Raw genomic sequence first — 25,773 nt, forward strand, 5'->3', positions numbered from 1 at the left:
GGGTTTGCCTGTGTCAGCCTGACCTTAGCAAATCATTAAAATGCTAAGCATCAAATATAACTGATTTTGACCTTCTAAAAGGAAAGGAACTAGTTTTATTATATCCCTTTAAAGCAAAAGGAATCTAGCTATTTTCAGACCCATCTGCTCTGTTCCTGTGGCATGAATACTGTTGTCCACACAGCTTTAGTGATATTGCAGAGACTAAGGAAAAGCTAAAATGTCAAGAAAGCACCAAAAGCAATGCCTTTGTATGGGAATTGTGCTGACTGGAAGAAAATAATTTAATTGGGTTTTCAACCTTTTTTTTTTTTTTTTCTCCTTTTCCAGCTGATGCCTTAACATCTGTCTTGACAAAAATTAATCGAATAGATATAGTGACTCTGCTAGAAGGACCAATATTTGATTATGGAAATATTTCAGGCACCAGAAGTTTTGCAGATGAGAACAATGTTTTCCATGACCCTGTTGATGGTAATTGAATTTAGTGTTCATATTTATTTAATCATTTGATAAAATGTGAAAGTACAGTCAGGCAAAGCAGTCACTTTAAAACCAACTAAATTGTGATTTGCTCGATTTAACTTCTCATTTTTACAGCATTTTCTCTGCCAGACTCTGTAAAGAAACATTCTGATATCAGAGTAAACATGGTAAATGTCTATTATATACAATACAAATAATGAAGTATGAAAGTCAAAATTACCTGAAAAAATTGGTGTTTCTAATATTTTATGTAACCAAATGGATGACAGTATGATACCTACAGACTACTTGCTTTTGGCACTTTTTATATTAACCCTCCAAAACTAGTGATCTCTTATTTACATATAAGTAAAACCAAATTGTAAGCCACTTTTATCAAATATGCAAGATATTGAGTCAAGTTTAGGAATACAGTGTACAAACTGTAAAGGTAAAATAAGAAATTACTGTTCTAGGACCAAGTATTAAATCATGTGCTGAAAAAAAAAATCTAAACTTTAAATGTTGCCATTTATCCTCTGGAAAACTCGTCTATTTTTAAAAGGCAGCATAATATCTAAGTCAATGACCATAATTGTCACTAATGACGTAATTCCTCTTTCACATTAGCTTAATTTATATAATGTCACTTGCCTTTCATTATGTAAATTGGTGCTTTTTTTAAAGTATTAAGAAAAGCATAATAAATATCTTACTATATTTTTCAAGATAGTCCTGTCTTAACTTCACAATGGATTTATTCCTACAATAAATTTTGAGTAGAAAATTTGATGGTGTGGAGGGAAGAAGAGGAGTCAGGAATAATTTTCTAGTGTTTTGTTTTTTGAGGCAGTCTCACTTTGGCGCCCCTTAGTGCCATAGTGTCATATATCACAGCCACCTCCAACTCTTGGGTTTAAGCGATCTTCTTGTCTCAGGGTTTCATTCTTGCTCAGGCTGGTCTTGAACTCGTGAACTCAAGCAATCCACCCACGTCGGCCTCCCAGAATGCTAGGATTACAGGCGTGAGCCACCGTGCCAGGGCCTACTGTTCCATTTTTAAACTAGTAAGGTTAGACTAATAAAAACTATTAACTCCCAATCCTGCATATGATATGTGGAAAAAGATCTTAAATTCTTAGAAAATTTATGCTTGTTAAAGACAACAGAAAATGTAAAACATACTTGTTATCTACAGAACATAAACACACAACAGATAAGAAAGTAAAAACTGGTTTCTTTTTAAGTTTAAATATAATAGAATGTTGGATTCGAGTCATTAAATTGCTAAGAAACTCGTTTTGTACCAGGTAAATATAGATCATTATATCAAATTCTGAATTATTAACAAGTTATAGATTCTTTTAATATTATTGGAGAAAATAAGTAATGTTTTTAATATTTAAATCTTTTAAATTTTTAAAAAATATTTAAAAGTTTTAAAAATTTACTTTATTAAAAAACGATCATCAGAACACAGCAGAAATAGTCAATGGCCTTGAAAGCGTCATTTAATTTGAACACTTTAAAATGAAAATGTTATTAAGATAAATTCACAAGGGCTCTTTGCTGCTATATCCTAATATTTCATATTCCTGTTTAAAAATGTCTTAGGGAAATTTAGGAATATTTATATAGATGATAAACCTCAGCTATTCTTAGCCAACTTTTCAATAAGATTCTGATTTATAGGTGACAATAACTGAAAAATGTCCACTTATCTATAGCAATTTGAATTTACAGCAACAGCTAAGTTTATAATGGCCTCAGACTGATGAAAAATCAGGTTTTTGTCTGTAGACCAGTAATTCAGAGAATGTGCTTCGTTGCCTTTTTTTTTCCCGTCTCTCCTCTTTGCTGAACTTTTGTGCAACTTCCTTTCCTCACCATGACCAGACTAGTGATGACTTTTCTCTCTGCTAAAGCATAAAAATATTTTCCTGGTCCATGCAGCAAAGTTTAAAATAAGGATTGGTTTCCTCCTCCCCTTTTGGGTAGGCTGCATCGTAAACTCTGTGTTTCATGGCATTGTTTTGACTATTAGAGTGCTCTTTGCAAATGGTTTTCCTATCTCGTGTATCATTTCTTTTTTCTCTTTGATTCGTGGCTCTGAGTGGACCCCATCACCTACTTCACCAAGACTTCCATATACACCACAACCCTTTCATCTCTGTCACCTTATGACACCCAAAAACTCTACATGGAGTCTTTTCTACTTTGTGTGCTTCTTAAATCCTTTCCCTAACATCTTTGTGTATTTTTTGCCCAGTACTACTGCTCTAAAATCTAACAGTCATTTCTTTACAAAGATTGAATTCATTTTTCTTTGCTGTAAATTTCATGTGCACAAAAATTAAAGTCAGGTTGCATTGCTTATATGTGTAACTCTTAATATAAGTTACAGGTAATTGCAAAAATTGGTTTCTTGTGGCTTGCTGGATTCAGTCCACCACAGTATGAATTCTGCATGCTAAATATAGAAAGATAATAAATTTGGCAATGGAACAATTGTATCTTATATCATGACAACTAATTGTATAATATACAAACTAGTTTGTATATTTAAATTATGTTATAATTACCAAATTTATAGAAACAGTTGATATCTCAATATTCTATTTTACTATAGTTTACACTAGGCTATTTCATTGTATTACATCTAATTGAACTAAACCAATAAATTGATCATTATTCTGTAATTCATCATACATTTTCATACCTAATATAATTTTAGTCATTCCATGTGTTTTTGTTTGATGTATTCTAATTCATTCCAGTCAGTCCAAATGTACTGTCTTCCATAGGTTATCCTTCCCTTCAAGTGGAACTGGAAACCCCCACAGGGTTGCACTACACACCACCCACCCCTTTCCAGCAAGATGATTATTTTAGTGATATCTCTAGCATAGAGTCTCCCTTTAGAACCCCTAGTAGACTGAGTGATGGGCTAGTGCCTTCCCAGGGAAACATAGAACATTCAGCTGATGGACCTCCAGTCGTAACTGCAGAAGACACATCCTTAGAAGACAGCAAACTGGAAGACTCAGTGCCTTTAACAGAAATACCTGAAGCTGTGGATGTAGATGAGAGCCAGTTGGAGGATATATGTCTGAGTGAGTATCCTCAATACCTCGGAAGTTTGGCTGGGGCCCCCAAAGATGTTAAACCTGCAGAGCCATTGAAACAGACTAGAAAAGTAGGAGTAAGCTCCGAGCAGCAGGAGAAAGGAAAATCTGGTCCTGATGAGGAGATGACGGAAGAAAAACTCAAATCTCTATTTAAGGACATTCAACTTGAAGAAGGAGTAGAGTCTGAGGAGATGACAGAAGAAAAAGTACAGGCTATTCTTAAACGTGTTCAGCAAGCAGAACTGGAAATGTCTTCAATTACAGGTTGGCAGAACGAGATAGCAAGCGGAAACCTAGAGTCCCCTGCTCAAGCTCGAAGAATAACTGGTGGGTTACTAGATCGACTGGATGACAGGTATGGCCGCTTCAAAAAAAGGAAAGTGAAACACAGGTTACTTGTTAATAGCTTGTTTTAAACTTATGCTTTTTAGCAATGACAAGCAATGACACTTTTTAAATTACCATTCCAGTTTTGGGGTAATACTTGTTGTAAAGGCCAGTTTATTATGCTAATATGGAGAAAGACAGTTTTGAAAATTACATTTGAATTTAAATTCACTATCAGGAGCCTGAAATAAAATGCAAGAAATTTTACAAACACGTGAAAGATTTATACATTGCTTTTCCTTTAGAAGACTACTTCTACTTTATTACTTGTACACGTGTTATTCTTTTCATATAGCCAGTAATTATTTTTGATTCAAAATAAATAAAAACCCAAATCTTTTAGAAACATTTCCATTGTTTCCTAACCAAAACATAAATACAAGCCCATCACCTGCCAATAACTATCATTAACATTTTGGTAGATTTCCTTTCCACAATTTTTTAAATTGTAGAAAATTCAGAGAAACAAAAAAGCCATCTGCCTTCCAATACTAGGAAAAATACTTAATTTTACATACGAATGTTATTTTTCATAATTTGAAACATATACTTTTTATTCCAAATTTTATTTCCATGATGGACATTTATTAATAATCAAGATAATTCCCTGATCATGAATATGGTTCATTTTTATATTGACTCTGCTCTAGAAAGGTGAGAGTCTAAGACATTGGTTCAAATCCCACCACCTTTAGGTATGTATGTTGTGACTTTGGATAAATTTCCAAACCCCAAGAACATTAATCAGCTTTAGAAATAATAATACTGCCTTTCTCAAACAGGTTTGTAGATTGAAAAAGAGAATACCTACCAAATGATGATGTAAAAAAATAATCTCTTAGTAATAGTAGGCATTATTATTTTTATTTATATACTACTTTGGAAACTAGTGATAAATTTAGACTGCATGAAAAAGAACTGATGTTATTTCACAATCATTTAAGATTTTCATATCACTAATAAGCTTCTTGCTCAATAAAAATTCCCTACAAGGGAATTTAAAAAAGTCCTTATGAAAAGTGGTGGCATCAGTGAATTCTGTGTACACCCTACCAAAGAGACTATTGAAAGAAAACAAATAGTGCTAATTTTGATGTCTATCTTCAGATATATGAAAAGTGTTCATTTGGCTGGAAATCCTTATTTTATAGGTCTCCCGGTGAATTATATAGAAAAAATATTAGTTAGTCACCTTGTTCCACAGAAGTAGGAAAATGCCAGTAACTTTGCTTACTGGGTAGGCAAATTTAGGCAGGCAAGCAATGTGGACTGGGGGGATAGAAAATGAAACAGAAGTCATAAAGGTCTATGTTATAAGATCTTCCCAGTATGCTGGGATTGTTTGTCTTTAGAGAATAGGGTGGGCTATTGATGTCTTTTTAAAATAAATGTATTCAGCTCATCAGAATCTGATTTGAAAGAATATAGACATGCATAACATACATTATACAAGTTTCATGAAAATCTACAAGTAATAAAGGCACTAAAAATAATAAGCTACAAAATAAAATGAAGAACAGCCTATATTGAAACTAGTAAAAAATTGAAGTCAATTAAAGAGAACATGCTGGAAAAGATTTTTAATAGTTAAGGGAAAACAATTCTCACATAGGTAGAAGCAAAAGGTTTATACCAACACACTGATTATCACTGAGATCAAGAGAGGTCAAGAGTGAATAAGGGTGGGAGTTGAGTTAAATTACTAGAATTTGGGGTTCTTGGGAATGCCACAAGAATTCGTTTTGTTCTTTGTAAGTTTTTTTTTTTAATTAAAGGCATTTTGAAATATCCCCTCTTTTAAGATTGGTGGGGTTGAAACTCAAGGTATGTTCTTAAACACAAACCTCTCAGCATCACTTGTCAAGATGTAGAATTTAAGTAGCTATAGAAGTGCAATTAAAAAACATATAAATGTATATGAATATGACAGCACAGCTAGCCAATTTGGGAACAGGGATGTGGGGATGCCTGGAGCCTGTGTGGCACCTCTTTATCCCTTACCCATGAGAGCCTCTCACATTTTAAATCCAGTGGCTAGAGTTTTCATGCTTTTCTGTTTTGTGCCTTCAATAGTAGTTAAAACTTTAGAGCTTTCTAAAGCCCATTTTCAGCCATTTGTTGCCATTGTAAATTTACACATTTTATCTTTTGCAGCCCTGACCAGTGTAGAGATTCCATTACCTCATATCTCAAAGGAGAACCTGGAAAATTTGAAGCAAATGGAAGCCATGCAGAAGTCACGCCAGAAGCAAAGCCAAAATCTTATTTTCCAGAATCCCAAAATGATATAGGAAAACAGAGTGCTAAGGAAACTCTGAAACCAAAAATACTTGGCTCTGGTCGTGTTGAGGAACCAGCAACACCACTAGCAGCGTATCATAAATCTTTGGAAGAAACCAGCAAGCTTGTAATAGAAGAACCTAAGCCCTGTGTGCCTGTCAGTATGAAAAAGATGAGTAGGACTTCTCCCGCAGATGGCAAGCCGCGGCTTAACCTCCATGAAGAGGAGGGGTCCAGTGGGTCTGAGCAAAAGGTATGTTATCTGGTCATCCAGTGAGCTCTCCTTTAAATTGAAAGTACTGATGCTTTGTTTCTTTCGATTAATCTTGTAGCGCTGGGGTTCTTTACTATTTCTAAATTATAAATGTGTAAAATTGTAACACTAACGGTGGAGGTAAAGCACTGAGTAAAACTAGGCCATTCGAGCATATCTTTGTTCATTGGGTAGGAAAAAGGAAGAAGTCTCTCTTTAGTCATTTTTCAGGAGGAAAGAACCACAGAGACGGGAAGTAACTCTGGCAGGTGGGGGGAGCCCCTGGCCTCAAGCCCCCATATGGCCTTCTTGGTCCCCTAGTGCAGCCCCTTGACTAAATCTAAACTTATTAAAATTAAAGGATTTGGATGGAATGACTCCTTTTAAAATGCTCTATGATCCCTTTTAATAAAGTTTGGATTCAGTCAAAGGGCCACACTCAAGGATCCAGAAGGCCACATGCGGCCCCGCACAGCTGCAGGTTCCCCACCCTGGATGGGAGGATAATAATTCTGGCCCTTTCTGGTTCACTGGTATAACTTAAAGAATCGATAGCATCTGACCCATTTAAGAGTTCTGTTGTCTGAAAGTGTGTTTTAAAAATTGAAGAGACACAGTTCTAAGCCTAAATGAGGTGAGTTGATAGCAGTTAGAAAGTATCATTCTTACAATTTTTATATTTAAATTGATAATTACTTTAACATTTGTTTCTAATAATTTAAAAACCTGTGATTGATTTACTTGTTCTTGGTACTTACAGTTTTGTGGTAGCATCTAACAGATTTTTTTTTTATTCCTTGATGCTTACTATTTGTAGACATTAAAAATATTTTAAATTGAAATTCTGACATATAGATGGATATAAGAATAAAAATTAGCTGTCTCTTTTCATCAAGATTGAGAGTTATATATCTTTAGAACAGTAGCACTTGGAGTTTTACCTGAGACACAACTAACCTACTTCACTTTTTTCTAAAATAATAAATTTATGATTAGCATAAGGTTTAGGAAGACACAGTAAACTCTTAATCGCTCAGAAGGTACTAATTGGATTATCAACTAGTTCAATCCTTTTCTTTTCCCTTCTTTCCTATTAGTTAGAAGGGAAATGAAAAGAAGCAAACCCAATAATTAAACACTGAATCAGTGGGTTTTTTTGTTTTTCTTTTAACCTTTTCTTCTTCAGATCTTCTTTTGGCTCCTTCCTAACAAGTGTGGTTTTGAATATTAACTTCTGTCTCTGACTTGACTCTTAGTATACTTAAGCAGTTTATAGTTCAGATGGAATGTGTTCCTTTTAAAATGCTGTATGTTCCCTTTTTAAATGAGCCCACACTAGGGAGAAGCAATAACAGTGATATTTTTCCTGCAAAGATGTATTCTGCAAAAGCCTATTAAAAGACAAAATAGATGTTCCAAGGGCAAATTGCTATACATTTGTAAATAATTCTGCTGTAATCACATATTGGACATTGAGGAATTATATTGGCTATTGATATAATGAAGTTTTTAACCCTGAGTGGAAACTTAGCTGAGTTCATCAGTAATGGAAAATAATAGCTCTGTTAGAAGGCTTTTTAAAGATGGCTTATAAATGAGTTTGTGGTTTTGGTTGCCAGTCCCACTCTTACTCCACAAAGACTTCACAACCATAAAGCCCATAATGGAGTTAAAGCTTCTGGGAGACATTGCAAAAAACCCAAAGATGTTACAGGTGTATAATCATGGCTATGCCATAGTATAATAGCAACCTACTAGATTATCTGGTGTATGATCTCAGAAAACAGCCCCCTTTTTGTCCCCTAAAAAATCAGGTCAAAAGTCCGGGTGCGGCTCTTACACGGATGACTGCCTGCTGTTACAAGGTAAAATTCTGCTCTTTTCCACACAACCCTGGCAAGGAGAACTGAATTCCATTTGGTATCCTAGTTTTCCCCCTTTACCAATTCCCAGAGAATTCTCTAAAAGGAATCCTGATCCTGAGATTCTACTGCCTACTGTCTTCTCTCTCCCCTTCACTTTAAGGTTAGCAGAGATTCCAGGGAGAAAGCAGAAATCAAAACATTGGCCAATTTTCTTTCTGTAAGGGGCTGGTGCTTTGGGAGTTATGATGTAATTGACGTGTAGGTTTCTTGTTCATGTTTACATTAACATATGTTCTTCAGCTTTTAGATTTACCCAAGTGAAAACCTTTCCCCAATTTAAGATTCGGTGTATGGATAATTCAGATTCAGTTTTCCCTTTTGCCTCATCTAACCCATAAATCCTTGGATGCTGATAAGTAATTCCTTTCTTTCATCACAGTGAATTCCTTTTACCTTTTCCTGCCTTCTTGAACCATACTTAGATCATTCTAAGTGTCTTGAATTTACTGTCCTTTTCTGAAATTTTTTAAATACCACTCAGTTCTCATGTCTTTACTCTTTGTAAAGATACTGGCTATTTGTTAGAAACCATATTTGTCAGTGGGGTATTATATTGAGATGAAATTGCCTACAAATTCATTGGTAGGCATTAACATTTTTAATACTTGTGAAGTTTACCTTTGGTGAATGAAAATGGCCTCATTTGTTAACTAATGAACATTTCATAAAGCATTTTATGAATCTTCTATGTCAATTTTACTTATTTTAACTACTTTTACAAATACCCTATGTCATTCATTATTCCAGTGAATCTAAACTATGTGTCTCTCAAGAACGATTAGATTTGAGGTAATTAGTAAACTTAGCAGATAAAATGCAATAAAAAATTCAGAATTCCATCATTAAAATTTAGAACTAAAATCATTCAGTAAATACTCTTAACCCTGGGCATTAAAGTAATAAAAACTGAAGGTATTTTTCCCTTTGAAGCCAGTTGGTACTTTACTGGATTCCTACTCTTATTACCTAACAGTTAATATTATATTCTTGTTTGTACCATATCAATTAAAAAAAAAAAAAAGGACTTTAAGTTTTTACTGGTTTATTTCTTCATTCATTTGAATAAACACTGAGTACCAATTATGCTGATAGTACTCTCCTGATATAAATATACGATGGCTGTCCAAAAGGTATCCAGCCCATATTACCTAATGTGTGGCTGGATACTTTGTGGACAGCTGTCATAAGTGCCAAAATATACCAATATAAATTCTTTAGTTTTTATAAAGTTCAAAATAGCTTTGATAAAATTGTCAAATTTGACTAAAATTGAATAAGAATCAGAAATATTATGCTTCTTTATGGGAATGCCCAAAGGAAATAATATATACTTGTCAATATTAATATGCTTACATAAACCTTTAATTACCTTGATCTTTATCTGCATAGATACACACATGCATATATAGAATTTCATTTAGAATCCTGCTCAAAAGTTTTCTTCCACTTAAATTTTTTAAAAAATTCTCACACACAAACATCATTTTCCTTAGTGGGCAAAAAACAGCAAGTAAATATAATTCTCTCTTGATTTCCCTTAGAATATTTTTAAGTTTGATGGTAAAATTATATTAAAAATGCATTTATCAGGACTGGAAAGACAGTGAGAGTGGTTCAAGCTCAGAGGAAGAACGGAGAGTCACTACCCAAGTTATTCGCCGGCGTTTGATTTTAAAGGTATCCTGTAGGTGGATCATATGGCCACTGCTGTATTATTAGAAACTCTTTTCTTGTGGTTTTTAAAAATTTGGCATGCTTGATAACCAAACGGCTCTGTATGTGTTTCTTCGCATTTTTAAAAGCTTACAAAAACAACCAAAAAGGAAAAGCCATGTTGCATGGGACTGAGTATTCTGTATAGGCCTGTTTGACATGTGGCGGTTGTAATGTTATCTCATAATTCTTAAAATTTGTATTCTGCTTTCCTTGGAGAAGTGTTATGTGTGTGAACAAAGATTCTATCTTGGTGCAAGAGTAGTTCATAGCAAATGAAATGTTCCATTGAAACCTCAGAGACTGTAATGAGGTAAGATGAGGAAGAAAAAAAATTAAAGACTTAATTAAAGGCTTCCTTCTCACTCTCAAATTGCTACTGTCTAGTTCTCTATAATCAATCAGTGGCTGTGATTTTGAGGTTGTAGCCTGGCATGGAATTATGTGACATCACAATGCTTGTCAAGCAAAAAATTACAAAATAGGTTTTTAAAGACAAAAAAAAAAAACCAGCTTGAGTTTGGTTTTTATAACAGTTGGTTTTTACTGAAAATAACAAATATAATTTCACCCAATTCCAGCACAACTGAAAAACGTTTGAAGCACTGATCTTATGCATGGTAAAGCCTAGCAGAATGCTTTTCCCAGCCTTCTATCTGGCTTCATTACTCTATCTTTAGAGAGATCTCTCTTGATAACAGAATAATCGAGTACAGAGAACTAGAAAGCCATTTTCACTGCTAATACTTTTGAATGTGATCCAAATAACATGAGGCTTCTTGATTAGTAGCTCTGGAAAGAAAGAGGAAGAGAAGTATTTCCTAAAAACCATTTATCAAACTTACCATCCAATCTTTAAATGTCAGGAGACCCAATAGAGAGTAGAGAAGTTGGGTCTTCAACTTGGCTCAGGTATCCCAAATTTCTTAATCCTGCTGCTTTGTACGAGAGAAGAGAAAATAAATCCTCATCAAAATTTTCAGTTATCCCTCAAATCAACTATAAGCTCAATAGGGTGCTCTCAAAAAAGCATGAATCACTTCCACAGAGGCCAAATCACTTATTGCTGTCTAGCATATTTGCAGGTATTTAACCAGCTATCTCTAAAATCCTTATCAGTCACCTTGCACATATTCTCTGGGGTGGGGAGAATACTTGATTCAGTTTTTCTGAAGGTGTTAAAGCTCTTTGCTCAGGTTTTGTCATTCCCATTCTCAGTGTCTTCAAGAAATGATAAAGTGAAATGTATAGAAAAAACATACTGCTTTGTAACTTGCTTTTCATGCTTAACGTATGACATATGCAGATTGTCTACCTCATTCCTTTATTTGACTGTATGTAGGACATAGGAGGCAGTGGATAAACATTGTTTTTAGAGAAAAATTTCACATTAACCCCCCACCCAAGTCAATAAGGGTTATTTCTTTTGGTCTGCTAGACATTCATCAGCAAGATAGGTTTTAAGTAATTTTATTAGAGTGAGTTATTTATATATTTGAGCTTAAGAGCTTAAATTCAGAAGACTAGAATAGGCTGTGATGTATATTCTCCCTAAATACTCATCACTTCTTGAAGTTAGTATAATTTTAGAGACTGAGTAGAAGCAGAGAATAAATAGTTTTAGAGCTAGAGAGAGCATTCTAAAAACAGAATGATTCACAAATGCCATGTGATAACATGTGACATGGGAATCGTCTTTTGTCAAAAGCATAAAATGGAACTGTTAGTACCTGGAAGGGTCATCAAGACTAAAATTATTCCTATATGGCAAAACTGAAGATTGGAAATGAATTGATTTACTCAAAATCACACAGCTGAGCGATAGCAGCTCTGGGACCAGAATCTAATCCCTAACTCTCTAGAGAAGTACTTTATCCATAATACTTCACAGACAGCCCACCATATTGGGTGAACATGGAAGCCACCAACTATGAATTGAAAATAGGAAAAAATCCCCAACAATACAATAAAAAAATACTAATAATACCTAATACACATATAATGTAAATGGTAAACTACAGATGATTTAAAGTACATGAGAAGATGTGCATAGATTCTATGCAAATACTACACCATTGTATAAAAGAGACTTGAGCATCCTGGGATTTTGGTATCCTTAGGGGTCCTGGAACCAATCCCTGAGGATACTGAGGAACAACTGTATTTCTCTTCCAGAACAAACAGAAAAGGGGATTACCTTTTGCTAGACTGAATCAGGCATTTGGCCATTTAGACCTTTCCAGTGGCAAAGAAGAGGGCAGCCTTGGGCTATCATTGCCGGAAACTATTTGATTGGTCTGGAATGCTGGGAATTTGACTACTTCACAGATGCTGTCCAACCCTAGACTGAACTAGCATAGTTATACTGTTTCATACAGTAATCCCCCTGGCACTTTATATCTTAATACTGAAAATTATTTTGGAGTTGTTCCATCACTCCCAAAGAAAGCAGTAGGTATGCTAAGGATTGGATTGGTACAAGAATGGGAAAATCTATTTTTTTAACATTCAATTTGTATAATGGTATAAAAGTATTATTTTTTCCTCTTTACTTTCATATGTGGACCCATTCATTTTTATGAAGTTTTAATATTTTCAGATCCCTGTGGAATGAGTCAACAAATTCTCCCATTTGTCATGAGACTTTTAAATTTTATTAGTATATCCATTTATTTCTATACCATTTGAAAATACCACAGAGGTTTCAAATGCTTAGAAGCAATTTAAGTTCTTAGTTTGTTTACCCTTATTTGCTTTGAAAATCCAGTAATCACAAAGGTAAAAACTTTAAATCAACTAACAACTAACTTATTATGAAGTTTAATACAATTAAAATAACTAAATTTTTACTATTTAGTGCAACTGTTGATTCCATTTGTCAACATTTTACTGGCTTTCTAAATAAGAGTTTGACATATACGTTTCCACAGATAAAGCAATTCAAAAGCATAATATGTACATATAATGTTCTATCCACCCGCTCTGTTTTCTAGAGGTAACCACTATTCATAAGCTTCAGATGGTTTTTATATACATACATGGGTAACACTTGGTCTCTACGGATTAATTTTTTTTTTTTTTTGAGAGTCTTACTCTGTTGCCCTGGGTAGAGTGTCATGACATCACAGCAATGTCAAACTGTAGGGCTCAAGTGATCCTCTTGCCTCAACTTCCTGAGTATCTGGGACTACAGGTGCTCCCCATACTGCCCAGCTATTTTTAGTGACGGGGTCTTGCTCTTACTTAGAATCCACCACCTCAGCATCCCAGAATGCTAGGATTATAGTCAGAAGCCACCACACCCAGTGATGGATACGTTTTTTAAAAACATCCTCCTTACTGTGTTTCTTATGTAATTCACTCCCCCAGTCTAGTGAGTTTCTACATAATCAATTTATTTTGGTCTTATTAACCTATAATAAGAGATATACCTTTAATTATGTATAAATAGTCTGATTTTCAGTATAAAACAGTGAAATGCTAATGTACCAGAATAGTTTTCAACAATCTTCGTGGCTCGTTATTTTTAAGTAGGGCTTTCCTTTTTCTAAGGCTATTAGTCTAAATCAGTATTCTTTATGCTTATAAATATACCTATTTCACATTCCCTTCAGAGACTATCCAAACAATTTAAAAATTAATTGGCATCTTTCCCCATAAAAAAATTCATTAACATATTCAGTAGGATACTGTTTTTCTGCATTTTCCTCGGATCCTTTTATAGTTTAGCACTCAAAGGTCAAGATAGTTCTAAGAGTAAGCTCAAAATTATAGTAAAACATTTCATGACATGCTTTTGGGTTTTTTGCTATCATTATAAAATTATGGGATTTCCCCCCAACCACAAGAAATATAATACATAAAAAACTTATTGCCAGTTTTTTTTTTTCTTTAACTGTGCTAATTGAGACTAGTCTAAGATTTAGGATGAACTCAACATGAGCAACAAGAAACATCCTATTTTATTTTCATCCCTCCTATAGCAGTCAGGTAAAATGAGTGAGATGTCCTACCCATTGTCATGACCTGTGCACCCACAGTCACTTTGTAGTAACAGAAAATAAGAACAGGATTTTATTAGCAAAACCCAGTAGTATTTTAGTCTTTATTCTTTCATTTCAAACCAGAACTGCCTTTCAGTTGTGACTTAAGGCAATTTTCTTACCCTTATCGGAGCCACTATCTTTTCCATTCCAGCAACACTGAAAAAGTTAGAATCCAGAATACAACCATCTTTGTGATTGGCCATTTTTCCTGGAAAAAACACATCTCTAAACTGCACTAAAACATTATCCATTTTACCTTTTCAAAAAGATGTCTAACAAGTAAATAGGTCCTTGAATATTAGTCTACACGTTAGATATTTATCCTCATTCCACAAATCTGAAATCGAAGAAGGTAATGTAAGGCAGATACAATCCTCTTTTTGCCAAATGGTTTATCTTACTATACTATCACAGAGCCAATAGAGAAATACTAAGGTGCCATCTAAATCCACCAAGCTGCCTACACACAGAAAACATATATAAGCCTACCCAGAAAGTTAAGAATGTATTCCACTTTTTAAACTCGGAGGGAGACCTTTAAGAGTTTCCCCATCTCAAATTCCTTTGGTATTGATTTTCTCTCTCTCTTTTTTGGGGGTTAGGGGGGCCTATGGCAATGAAGAAAGAAAATCAGTCATCACATAAGACCCCTTCACTTCAGGTGGTACTCCTAAACTAAGTACTACATCAGATATAGTTATTCTCACTTATTTTAAGACCTATGAAAGGCTCAGTCTAAAAAATAAGATTCTTTCCTTTCCTCTTAGTCTGTATATATAATTCATAGTAGATGAATTTTTAAATAAACTAATATGAGAATTATTACATCTAAACTATTCATTCAAATTAGACAAAACTTAATGCACAAAAATCTCTAGATTTGATAGAACTAATGAAGAAATACTGTACTCAAAAGTGAGATGATCGAATCAGAACTCTAGTCATTGCTAAAACTTTTTTCAACAAATGAAGCCTTTTGGTTTATTAATGTGTAACTATATTCTATAATTATATATTTTCACATTCTTCCTCCTTAGAATTTGTTGCTAACCATCATTCTTGAGGTTTAATGCTTGAATGTGGTAGATTGCTAAATAACCATCGGTGAAGTCATCCTTTTCCTTTAGCACTGGAATAGCTAGTAGAATTTACAGATTCTTTTCCTAAAATTCCAGAGCATGTGCAATGTTTGGAGTGGTGTAGAGATTTCTCCATCTTGTATGTTGCTAATCTCTATGCCACCTCCTTTAGGGAGAGGAAGCAAAGAACATGCCTGGTGAATCTGTCACAGAAGAAAAATTTACTGATGAAGAAGGCAACCTCATCACCAGAAAAGTAATCATCATTGAGATTTCATGCTTCTTTTGGAACTTAGATTTTCTGCATTTAAAATACTGCTATTTTTGTGCTATCGTGTCGGTTCTTGAAACAGAAAAATTCTACTATTCATTATTGCTTTCTACAGATCACTCGGAAAGTAATAAGACGAATGGTTATCCCACAAGAAAGAAAACAGGATGATGTGGTAATGGAGAGGGATTGCCAAGGAGAATGTAGAGGATAAAGCTTGCACATTTCCTAGAAAATGCTAACAGGCTGACATCTGCAGTGTGACAGCTTGAAGTGTTTGTTGCTTTTGACATCTTATGCTTTTGATCAGGGTGAAAGAAAAAGACTTTTCTATCTAATATATATTTTATACTGTCTTCATAGTTTATCTCAGAGATAAGTTCATTTATGAGAGAAAGAGTGTACCAGTTGAGAAAGAGAGAAGATAAACCCTTTCACCACTACCCAACCTCTGGGTAGTGCCGTAAGGAGCTTGGCCTTTAGCCAAGTGCTATCTGGAGCAGGGGTGGAGAACTCCAAATTCCCAGGGTTAAACATTAGATTAGCAAAAGGCTCTGTTCAAGTTTCTTCCATCGTTTTTCCCTTTCTACCATATGGTACAGGACAATCTGGATTCCACCACCTTAACCTAAGGAGGGTTCCTTTAGTGGTAAAACTCAAACAGTGTAACTCACCAATCCTCATCTGAGAAAAAAAACAGTTCTGTTTTTCATTTCTATTTTTGCAGATCTTTCTATTTTTAAAGTGAAAAGGGTAAATTTCAATAGACTATGTTTACAAAAAATTAAAAATGTCTCAGAAATATTAAATCAGAAAACTGGGAAGGCTACTTGGGTTTTCTGTTAAAAATAGGGTGAAAACTGAGTATTTGTGTAACAGCCTTGCTCAGAGCAGTATCTTCCTGATGCTCAGTTAAGAGAAATCTTGTTTTATGGAAAATAAATGCTTCATTGGTCTGTAACAAGAGGAAAGCATTAGTAATTCCACAAATTTAGGGGAAAAAAGAAAGGTACCTCAGATCAACAGCATTGCTATAGTGTTTAGTTATTGATTAGTGCTTTACTGAGAAATTTGTTATACTACAAGTCACTTAAAATTGTGCTGGCCAATAAAAGACAAAAAGTATAATTTTACTGGTATGTTTTAAAATTGGGCACCTTGTGAGCTTTAGTAATTTCTTCTAGTCACTATAGAAAACGTATACTCATTTTCATTCATCACTAACCTAATGAAACACAGTTCCATCCTATTTATTTTGACAGTGCTCTCTCTCTAGCTTGCCTTGATGATGCTAAGCTGTGTAGTTAAGCCAAATAGATTGTATGTATGTTTGGACATGAAGTGACAAAGTGCTTTAAACTGTTTCCCTTATTCTAATCCAGCCTCCAAGGACCCAAATGGGACTGCTTTATAACTAAAACCCTTTCATTATGAAATATTAATGTGTGCATTCCTTTTAAAGCAGGGAGAAGGTTATAAGGTGAAGATGAAGAAAGAAATCCGGCATGTGGAAAAGAAAAGCCACTCATAACAGTGAATGGTCAGTCAAGGTGAAAATATGTTCATATCAATAGTAGGACTTAAATTCCTAAAACGTCAAACTTTCACTAAAAGAAGTGATTGAGATTTCCCCTTCTTTTCTTTTTCACTGAATTCCAGCTTTGAAAATCAAACCCAAAGTTGTTCAAGTTCTTTTGATGTTTGTATATATACATACACACAAACTTGATTCTAGTTCCAGTCTATTAATTTTCCCTTCACAGATCAGGCAGGAGTTTACATGTAAATTATGTTTGCGGAAGCAAATACAGTGATTTTTGGATCTTTTCTAAGAGTGAAGCCTTATTATGAAACACATCTAATTATTTGGTAACAAATAATTCTTACAAATGGACTCAGAACTGTATGGATCCCACTTTCTGAGTGTATAATTTCACTTGATAGTTGTTTCCAAGTCTAAATTAAATGACTGACACCTCCATATACAACTTTACATATTTTAGATACACCAAAGAAAAAAATAGGTTAATGACACTAGTGTTTAAGTTAAATGTTTAATAAGTGAGCTTTTCTTAAACTTACTTGGACTTTTCTTTATAGATCACACTATTTTATATTCTTTCACATTGTTTTCTAGATTTTACACTGTTCTATTTCTTTATAGCTACAATTCAAATGGCCATTTGTTGTGGGAAAAAACCTAGAATTTTGAAAGGTTCCCTATTAACCTGTAAGGTAAAGCAGAGTCTTGTTTGTCCTATTGTTTAAAGTAAGAAAGAACAGACTCTGGTTTTCACTTGTATGTTATCTCCTATTCCCTGCTTACCAGTGTCCTCGTATTTAGATTGCTACAGTAAGGAACGGAGAGATAATCTAGTCTTATTGCCCCTAGTTCTATATGTGAGATAAAAAAAAAAACCTAGACAAATTCTTAATTCTCCCCCTCCCCAACATCATCATTAATTTCCTTTCCGTGTGGCTTTCTTACATCATTGTTTAATGGCATTGAGAAAACTGGAGAACTGCAGAGTGCTCTAGGAATATTTACTGTACATACTCTTCCAGTGTTTTTTACATGTGCTCTTCATTTAATCCTCACAGCCAGTCCTCTTGAATAGGTGTCTTTATTATCTCCCTTTTAAAGAGATAAGGAAACAGGACAATTGCCCAAAGATCAGAAAAGGATAGCAGAAATAGGATACAAACCCTAAAAAGCTTCCTCTAGAGCTCCCATGTTCACTAGAGAGTCAACCTGGATCTGAGGTGAAGGGAGAGAAGGCTTCCTTGAGAATGTGATATTTGAGCTGATTTGTGAAGTTGAGTAGGCGTTAGTCATCTCTGTAAAGATTCTGGTCTTTAATCACTGAAGGTTTTTAGGCAAGGAAGGGATATAATCCAGTTTACCCTGTATCTGTAGTGAGTGATGCAGAAATCAGAGAATGAATTAGGAGGGAAATAACAGATGAGCAGAAAATCTGTTAAACTATTACAAATACTAGCCTTGGGATTGAGAATGGCTGAATCAAGAGATACCAACACAATGTACTTTTCATTGGATGGGAAAAGGTGAAAGACAAGAAAACTAGGGATGACATCAATATAGTAATATCTGCCATAAACCCATACATTATGCGTGTCCTACTATTGAACCTGGTGAAAAACTTCAAGTATTATGCATGTTTGCTGTCTTGAATTAGTCTATTTAAAAATTCTACAAAGATAAAATTCCAAATGAAAGGAGAAGAGAATTCAGTTAGTGTTAGTATGCCTCTAAATGTTTAGCAAGTTGTTCAATCAGATATTCGGAGTCTAGGTGGGCACCATAAAGGTCATCTATAATAGCTGAGCCATTTTCCTACATTTACCTAATACCTGTCAATAAATGACACCAAGAAATATATGACAGTGCTACACTTCCAGCGTCCTGTATTAATATAAAATGACTTGGTCACTAAATATACAGAGGGTATTAAAATTATAATCAGCCTATAAAGAAATTATCAGGCTGGGCATGGTGGCTCACACCTGTAATCCTAGCACTCTGGGAGGCTGAGGCAGGTGGATTGCCTCAGCTCACAGGTTCAAGACCTACCTAAGCCACACCAAGACCTCACCTCTAAAAATAGCTGGGGGTTGTGGCAGGCGCCTGTAGTCCCAGCTACTTGGAAGGCTGGGTTAAGAGAATCATTTGAGCCTAAGTTTGAGGTTGCTGAAGGCCAAGAGGCCAAGCACCCTACCAAGGGTGACAAGTGAGACTCTGTCTCAAAAAAAAAAAAAAAAACAAAGGCACTTAATACTAGTATAATAACAGCTGGCACTCATTAAGAGAAGCAAGAATAAAAACTTGAAGCACCTGGATTACAGAGGCTGGTAGACTAAGAGGCAGCAGCCAGAGATGCTAAGTGAGAATGGCAGTGTCGCTGTGATGGTGGTTTATGCTTCAGAGAACCTGTTTCTCATAGTAACCTTAGGAAACTAGTAAAATGGGTATTTGCTTTCCTCTTTACTAAGGAATGAGCAGAGATAGGGTAAGATCCCTGAGGCTGCAGTTAATGACAGTCTTGATTTTAACCAGATCTCCTAATTTCTGCTTCTGGGAAGTCAGAGCTATGGTGAATTGCTTCACTGTAAATCCAGGACAGTGTCCTCCAAAATATTTTCCCAGAAGTCATTTGGAGTGGGTATATATTTTTTAATTTATAATTCCAAATTAACCAAAAGCCCAGATTTAAAAGTAAGAGCAATCAGTGTAACCTGGCTTATTGTACCCTCAATGAATCCCCAACAATAAAAAATAAATAAATAAATAAAAGTAAGAGCAAGGGTTCTCAATGTGATTTCCAATTCTGGCTTCACTATGTAGTACTGTGTAACCTGGCGACTGCTGTTTAAAAGTTCTATAGGATCCATAAAATGGAGGAAATAATAGTATTAAATGAGCTAATCCACTTTAGAACTGTGCCTGACACATAAAATACGATTTTATAATTATTTTAGTGTTTATTCGTCCACTGCCAAAATATGAATCAAAATTTCCCCAGTATTTTTCTTTAAACTGGCCCTGTGACTTTAGATGTTTAATCATAAGTCACTAGGAAAAGACAAATTTAAAGAAGCCCCTCTTATTGGCATTAATGAAAGAACAAATCTACCTGAATTGAGAATTATTTTTCAACTGCATAGGTAGCTTAGTATAATTACATAAAATCATTAAAAATGCTTAGAAATAAATATTCTTAGCCCTATGAATTCTGCAATTAAAGGAAAATTTAAATAATTCTCTGATCAGGAAAGGCTTTCCGTAAACCATGGGAGAGCTAAGTCTGAAAGATAACTAAGAGTTGACCTGTAAGGGTGGATTTAGGGAGAACAGAGTCTGCATTTTCAGGAAGATGACATCTGAAACAAACTTGAAGAGTAGAAACATTAGCTCTAAATGATGATTAGAGAAGGAAAGGAGGAAGGAAATCAGGATCAAAGAACAAGAAGTTGGAAAACAATGTGTAGTTGATAACTGGCATGTATTCTTAGATCCTTAAAGGGAAGTCTGTGAACCAGCAATATCAGCACTGACAAAGAGTTTGTTAGAAAGGCAGAATTTCAAGGTTTACCCCTGACCTTCTGAATTAGAAAACGCAGTTGAAGATTCTTTAGGTTAATACACTTTAGACTTTGAGACGCACTGCTCAAGAATGTGTCATTGGCCCTCAAATCATCTGGAGAGTTTAAAATTTTTGATGCTAGGTCCTATCCTCAGAAATTCTGTATAAACTGGTACGTGATCTGGCCTTGATATTGGGATTTAAAAAAAAAAAATCTTCCCAGATAATTCAATGGCAACCAAGTTTAAGAACTCTACAGGAGAATGCAAAACAAAGCTTTCTAGTGGAGAGAGTTGTAGGAATTAAGTCTAAAAAGGTTCACTGGGTTGGACCAGAGGAGAGAGCTTCAGATATCAAGTTAAAGATAGGAGCTAAAAACCACAGGTATATCCATGGGCCTGTAAAGGTTAATTCTCTATATGACCATATTCCTGGTTTGAAGATGTGCTATATAAAGTACATATTAATCTGTAAAATATCAACGGCCATGAAAATCTACTCAATTGCTGGTTTAATATATTTCTTAAAAATTACAATGAAATAGCTAAAAGGAAAGATTTGTTTTCTGAGTTAATTTCTCTTACCTTTGAGTTGAAAAGCATAAAAAAGCCAAAGAAATACTTTTTTTTTTTTATTGTTGGGGATTCATTGAGGGTACAGTAAGCCAGGTTACACTGATTGCAATTGTTAGGTAAAGTCCCTCTTGCAATCATGTCTTGCCCCCATAAAGTGTGACACACACCAAGGCCCCTCCCTCTTTCTGCTCCCCCCCCCCCATAACCTTAATTGTCCTCAAATCAAAATTGAGTACAGAGGATTCATGCTTCTCCATTCTTGTGATGCTTTACTAAGAATAATGTCTTCCACTTCCATCCAGGTTAATACGAAGGATGTAAAGTCTCCATTTTTTTTAATGGCTGAATAGTATTGCATGGTATACATATACCACAGCTTGTTAATCCATTCCTGGGTTGGTGGGCATTTAGGCTGTTTCCACATTTTGGTGATTGTAAATTGAGCTGCAATAAACAGTCTAGTACAATTGCAAACATCTAAACCCAGAAAGGGGATATGACTCAAAATTCTATTTCTGAAATGTCATTTTGATGGCTTCTGCCCTCAGACCTTCCCATAAGATGGCACTCTCATCACAGTTTATACCAAATATTAATATTTTATAAGAGGCAAACAGTCTCTTAACCAATGTTCTCATGTTTTTTGTGCAACACTATTCTTGGCATAAAGTCTTTCGTCCAATGAATGATCTTCCATTGGGACCAACAAATTCTGACTACATGACAGAAAAGAGAAATATATCAGGGGAACTAACTATATTTTGGGGTAAAAAAATCCCAAAACTATCACCCAAATCATTCTCATTTGACTATAAATGGAAATAGGATTTTTTAAAAACTACAGACACATATCCCATATATCTAGAAAGACAATGTTTGCTTGCCTTGAAGGGGGAAGAGATGAAAAAAAGTGGGTTGCAGTGATGATCACACATCTATATTAATGTACTAAAAATTATGTATATTTATAATTAAGTATATATAAATCGTATCATTAAGCTATTAAAAATGGAGGAAAGGGAATTTAACTAGAAAAAACAGAGAGCACTGTGGTAACAAGACCATCTAAGAAGCCTGGTGCCTGAAAGATCAGGATTAAATGATAAAAACAGGTGAGAAAATCCTGAACATTTTATGCTGATTTGCCCACCCTCAGACATGATCTGCCCAAGTGAATCACTTTCCTTCTTTAGAACCTCTGCAGAGTCATGGTGGGAGGGTGTTGCAATCACCCAGAAGGAACTGATACTCTGATGTTCTTGGCTTCAAGAATTAGTGTCCTGGGGCATGAAGGTCAGGAGCACTTTTAATGCAAAAAAAAAAAGGAAGCCAAAACCTGGAGTGGGGTGGGCAGACAAAATGCTGCACTGAGGTGTTCACATAAGCCAAAGTGTCCTAAGTGATCCATCTGAAGAGAAACTTGTCTTGAGTCAACAACTTCAAGTTCACTGGGAACACTTGTAAGGCCCCACAGAAGCAAAATTCTAAAGCTCTTCCTAGATCTGCAAAAATAGGATTCCTTATATGTGAATAAACAGAGTTATTTCTAAAATTGTTCTTGCCTTACTCAGAATTTCTGTATGGGCTGTATCTTGTTCTCAGGTAGACATTCGGGTTTGTCAGCTTTTCACACAGAACAAGAAGGATGGGCATATGTACAAAGAATTCGTACCAAGAACAATACTATATGATTTATTTTGGCATATTAAGAATGGCTATAAAAACACTGATGCTTTATGCAGTAATCATCTAGTAAAATGTGACATTCTCAGTGAAGCCTCCATTAAAAAGCTCACATACAAGTTATCCCATGATGATTAATGCAGGCAGAAGAAGGGAAAGTATTCCACAAGTGTAGAACTTAGTCTGTAAGTTTAATTGGCACACGAAACAAGCAAATTTCTTAGCAACAAAGTAATGATGTTGTTTCTCTTTCTTTGAAAGATTAGTTGGATTTTGGGTGAGGGACTTACTATAGAACATAGTGAAATAACTGAGACGTTCTATCCTGATTCCCTGTCTCTGGCTCTTTGTGCCCATGAAAGTCCCAAACCCTTTACATTTTGATTTGATGAAAATCTCAGAAAGCGTCTCTCTTAGCTACCTCAGTTTAAAGATAATAAGATTGAAGCCCAAGGATTGTAACTGGCTTTCCTGAGTAGATGAGCCACCAAGCTTCAGAGACAGAACTAGAAGAGGGGCTTTCAGTCTCTGAAATCACAAGGCCCTGCGGAGGTCACAGATCACCTAGCTAAGGTCACTGCCATCTAAAAGCTTCCCAGTACACCTGAGGGTCTTGTCTTCTGACACTTTTAGCAGGGAACCTCAGTCAAAAGCATCCCATTGAACCACTCCACTCTAAAAGAAGGCCCCCCATTCACAGGCTTGTCTGTTCAGTGGCATGCAAGGCCTTGGCAAATTCTCTTAACAAGAAAGAAAGCTAAACTCACTGTCTACTATCTCTCTTTCCACAGGATCTTATGTTTTTACTGCCAGTATTGAGAAACTCATAGAAGAAATGTCCACAGGAAGTAAAACTCACGAAGAAGGATGTGTGCTTGCTGCTTCCACACATTAGTGGCATGATATTTTCTTTATGCAAAAAGAAAAGAAAAAGAAAAACCACCCACATTTTAATTTAGCATGAGCCAATTTACAGAGCATGGAAATTCACTTTCATGATACAGTGTATATACAAGAAGCCATGCTGTTAACAGTTTATCTCAAGTAATTTGGTGTCATTTACAAAAGGAAGAAATTCCTGCCATCAGAAGGGACAGAAGGAGACGGAATGATCAAATCACAAAGGAACACTAAAATTACTAAATCCACAACAGCTCGCCTTATTTTTCTTGGACCCAAACTGTCAGGGTATAAACACTGTTTGTTTCTTTTTTAAAACATGGATAGTTTTGCTGTAAATAACACTGTATAAATTCTAACAGAAAAATAGAATAAATGTTGATAAGGCACTGCCTCTTAGAACACAAACAGAATATTGCAAATGCATTTAACAAATAGGGGTCTCAAATGACTTCATCCTGGAAGAGGAGGGAGGAGTTTGGGGGGGAACTCTTCACCGATTCTTGTATATTAGTAATTATAATGTTTGTATATGCAAAACTGCTAAGCTTGATTTAAAAAAAAAAAAAAATCTTTAAAATCTGCTGCAAATTTAAATAATTCCTAAAATGAGGAATTCTCTAGTTCTGTGAAAAACTTTTTTCTTCAGAATACTAATATTTTGATGCATGTGTATCACCTTATTTTGATTAAATCTTTTCCAATTTTGCAAACACTACAGTATACTGCAACACAGAAGATTTTATCTGTAAACACAAAGCCCTTCATCTAATATTTGTTGCTATTGCCAATTTTTCAATGAAACAACCTAAAAATGGAAAAAAAATAACTTATACAGTAGTTGCTTTGGGGGTGGGGGGATGCTATTTGTTAGTGCTTAAAAGGGGGTAATGCTTGGCGCTTTAGAGGTGGATGGTGCTCATAAGAGGCCCCAGTCAGGGGTATTTAAAATGGACTGAACAGAAATCCTTAGCTAGTAGAATGGCAGCACGCTGTAAAATTATTACTGTATCATGTACTGGCTATAAGATGTAGACACCTTTCAGTAAGCCAATCATTTGTAACCATTCTAGCAGTGTCATATTAGGTTAATAAGGCTGCTGTGTTTTAAAGGGCATTTTTATTTGGGTTTTGGTGAAATTCTTTAATTTGTTGATTATATTCACATAAAATCAGCATTCATTGACACATAGTTCTAATGACATGTATGAAAAACCATACACTGGATGACCTAGTCAATTATTTAAGCATAAAATAAATTGTGTTAAACTCTTCACCTATCTGTGCGCTACAGTGTCCTTATGTTCTCTGGCAAAAAATATGAGTTCTGGCCACATCAGTCTATCCCACCAGTCCTATTTGTGCTTCTGTGATCACTAAACAGTCTCTAACATTCAGTTGGACTCTGCAGCTCCCAACTTAAATAAATTCTGTGTATTTCATGGAGGAGCCACAAATTAGGAATTAAGAGATAAGTAATCTTTGCCTACACTGGTCTGGGCTGCCCCTCAAAAGTGGAGAATTGGGGTTATTGCCAACATGTGAAGAGGTTATAAATTAGTACTTCCAGAAATTATCCAGCCTACAGTTAGCCAATGAAGCATTAGTTTTTAAACTGACATTGTCAGTGTTTATAATTTGGGAGATTGCATATAAAACCCCAAATGTCTAACTTCTCTTGGAAAGCAAGATACAGCAACCGAGGGCCTCATTCTCAGAAGGTTACAACCTGCTGGGACTGGGGTGTCCCTGCCCTCCAGCCTGGTATATAGTCTACAGGAACCTCATTCCTAGCCCCATTTCTTACATCTGACTAGACTGACAGATGATGGGGTTTACAACCATACACTATATGAATCTAACTTCTTCAAGAGAGACCATGGCTGTTTTCATTTTTATTGTAGCCCAGAGCCTGGCATACAATAGTAGTGGTAGTAATGTCATCATGAACATGGAATGCTCACTG

General features: G+C 35.2%; 1 protein-coding gene across 5 annotated transcripts in view; it reads left to right on the top strand.

The window, feature by feature from the left end:
• Positions 1-25,087, top strand: part of ANK3 (ankyrin 3) — a 545,106-nt gene extending 520,019 nt beyond the window's left edge. For 3 of the 5 annotated variants that reach the window (XM_053582915.1, XM_053582916.1, XM_053582917.1), the window contains 6 exons: positions 331-474; positions 3,270-3,578; positions 3,858-3,948; positions 6,135-6,513; positions 17,010-17,097; positions 23,699-25,087. In XM_053582915.1, the coding sequence (XP_053438890.1) occupies positions 331-474; positions 3,270-3,578; positions 3,858-3,948; positions 6,135-6,513; positions 17,010-17,078 (992 nt within the window). In that variant the 3' untranslated portion in view covers positions 17,079-17,097; positions 23,699-25,087. Of the gene's footprint in view, positions 1-330; positions 475-3,269; positions 3,579-3,857; positions 3,949-6,134; positions 6,514-8,327; positions 8,379-10,028; positions 10,116-15,448; positions 15,533-15,662; positions 15,723-17,009; positions 17,098-23,698 lie in introns of all 5 variants that reach the window. The other 2 variants (XM_053582914.1, XM_053582918.1) reach the window with 2 other exon arrangements.
• Positions 25,088-25,773: the final 686 nt, after the last annotated feature.

This window comes from Nycticebus coucang, chromosome 3 (genome assembly GCF_027406575.1).
Source record: "Nycticebus coucang isolate mNycCou1 chromosome 3, mNycCou1.pri, whole genome shotgun sequence".
NCBI classification, from domain to species: Eukaryota; Metazoa; Chordata; class Mammalia; order Primates; family Lorisidae; genus Nycticebus; species Nycticebus coucang.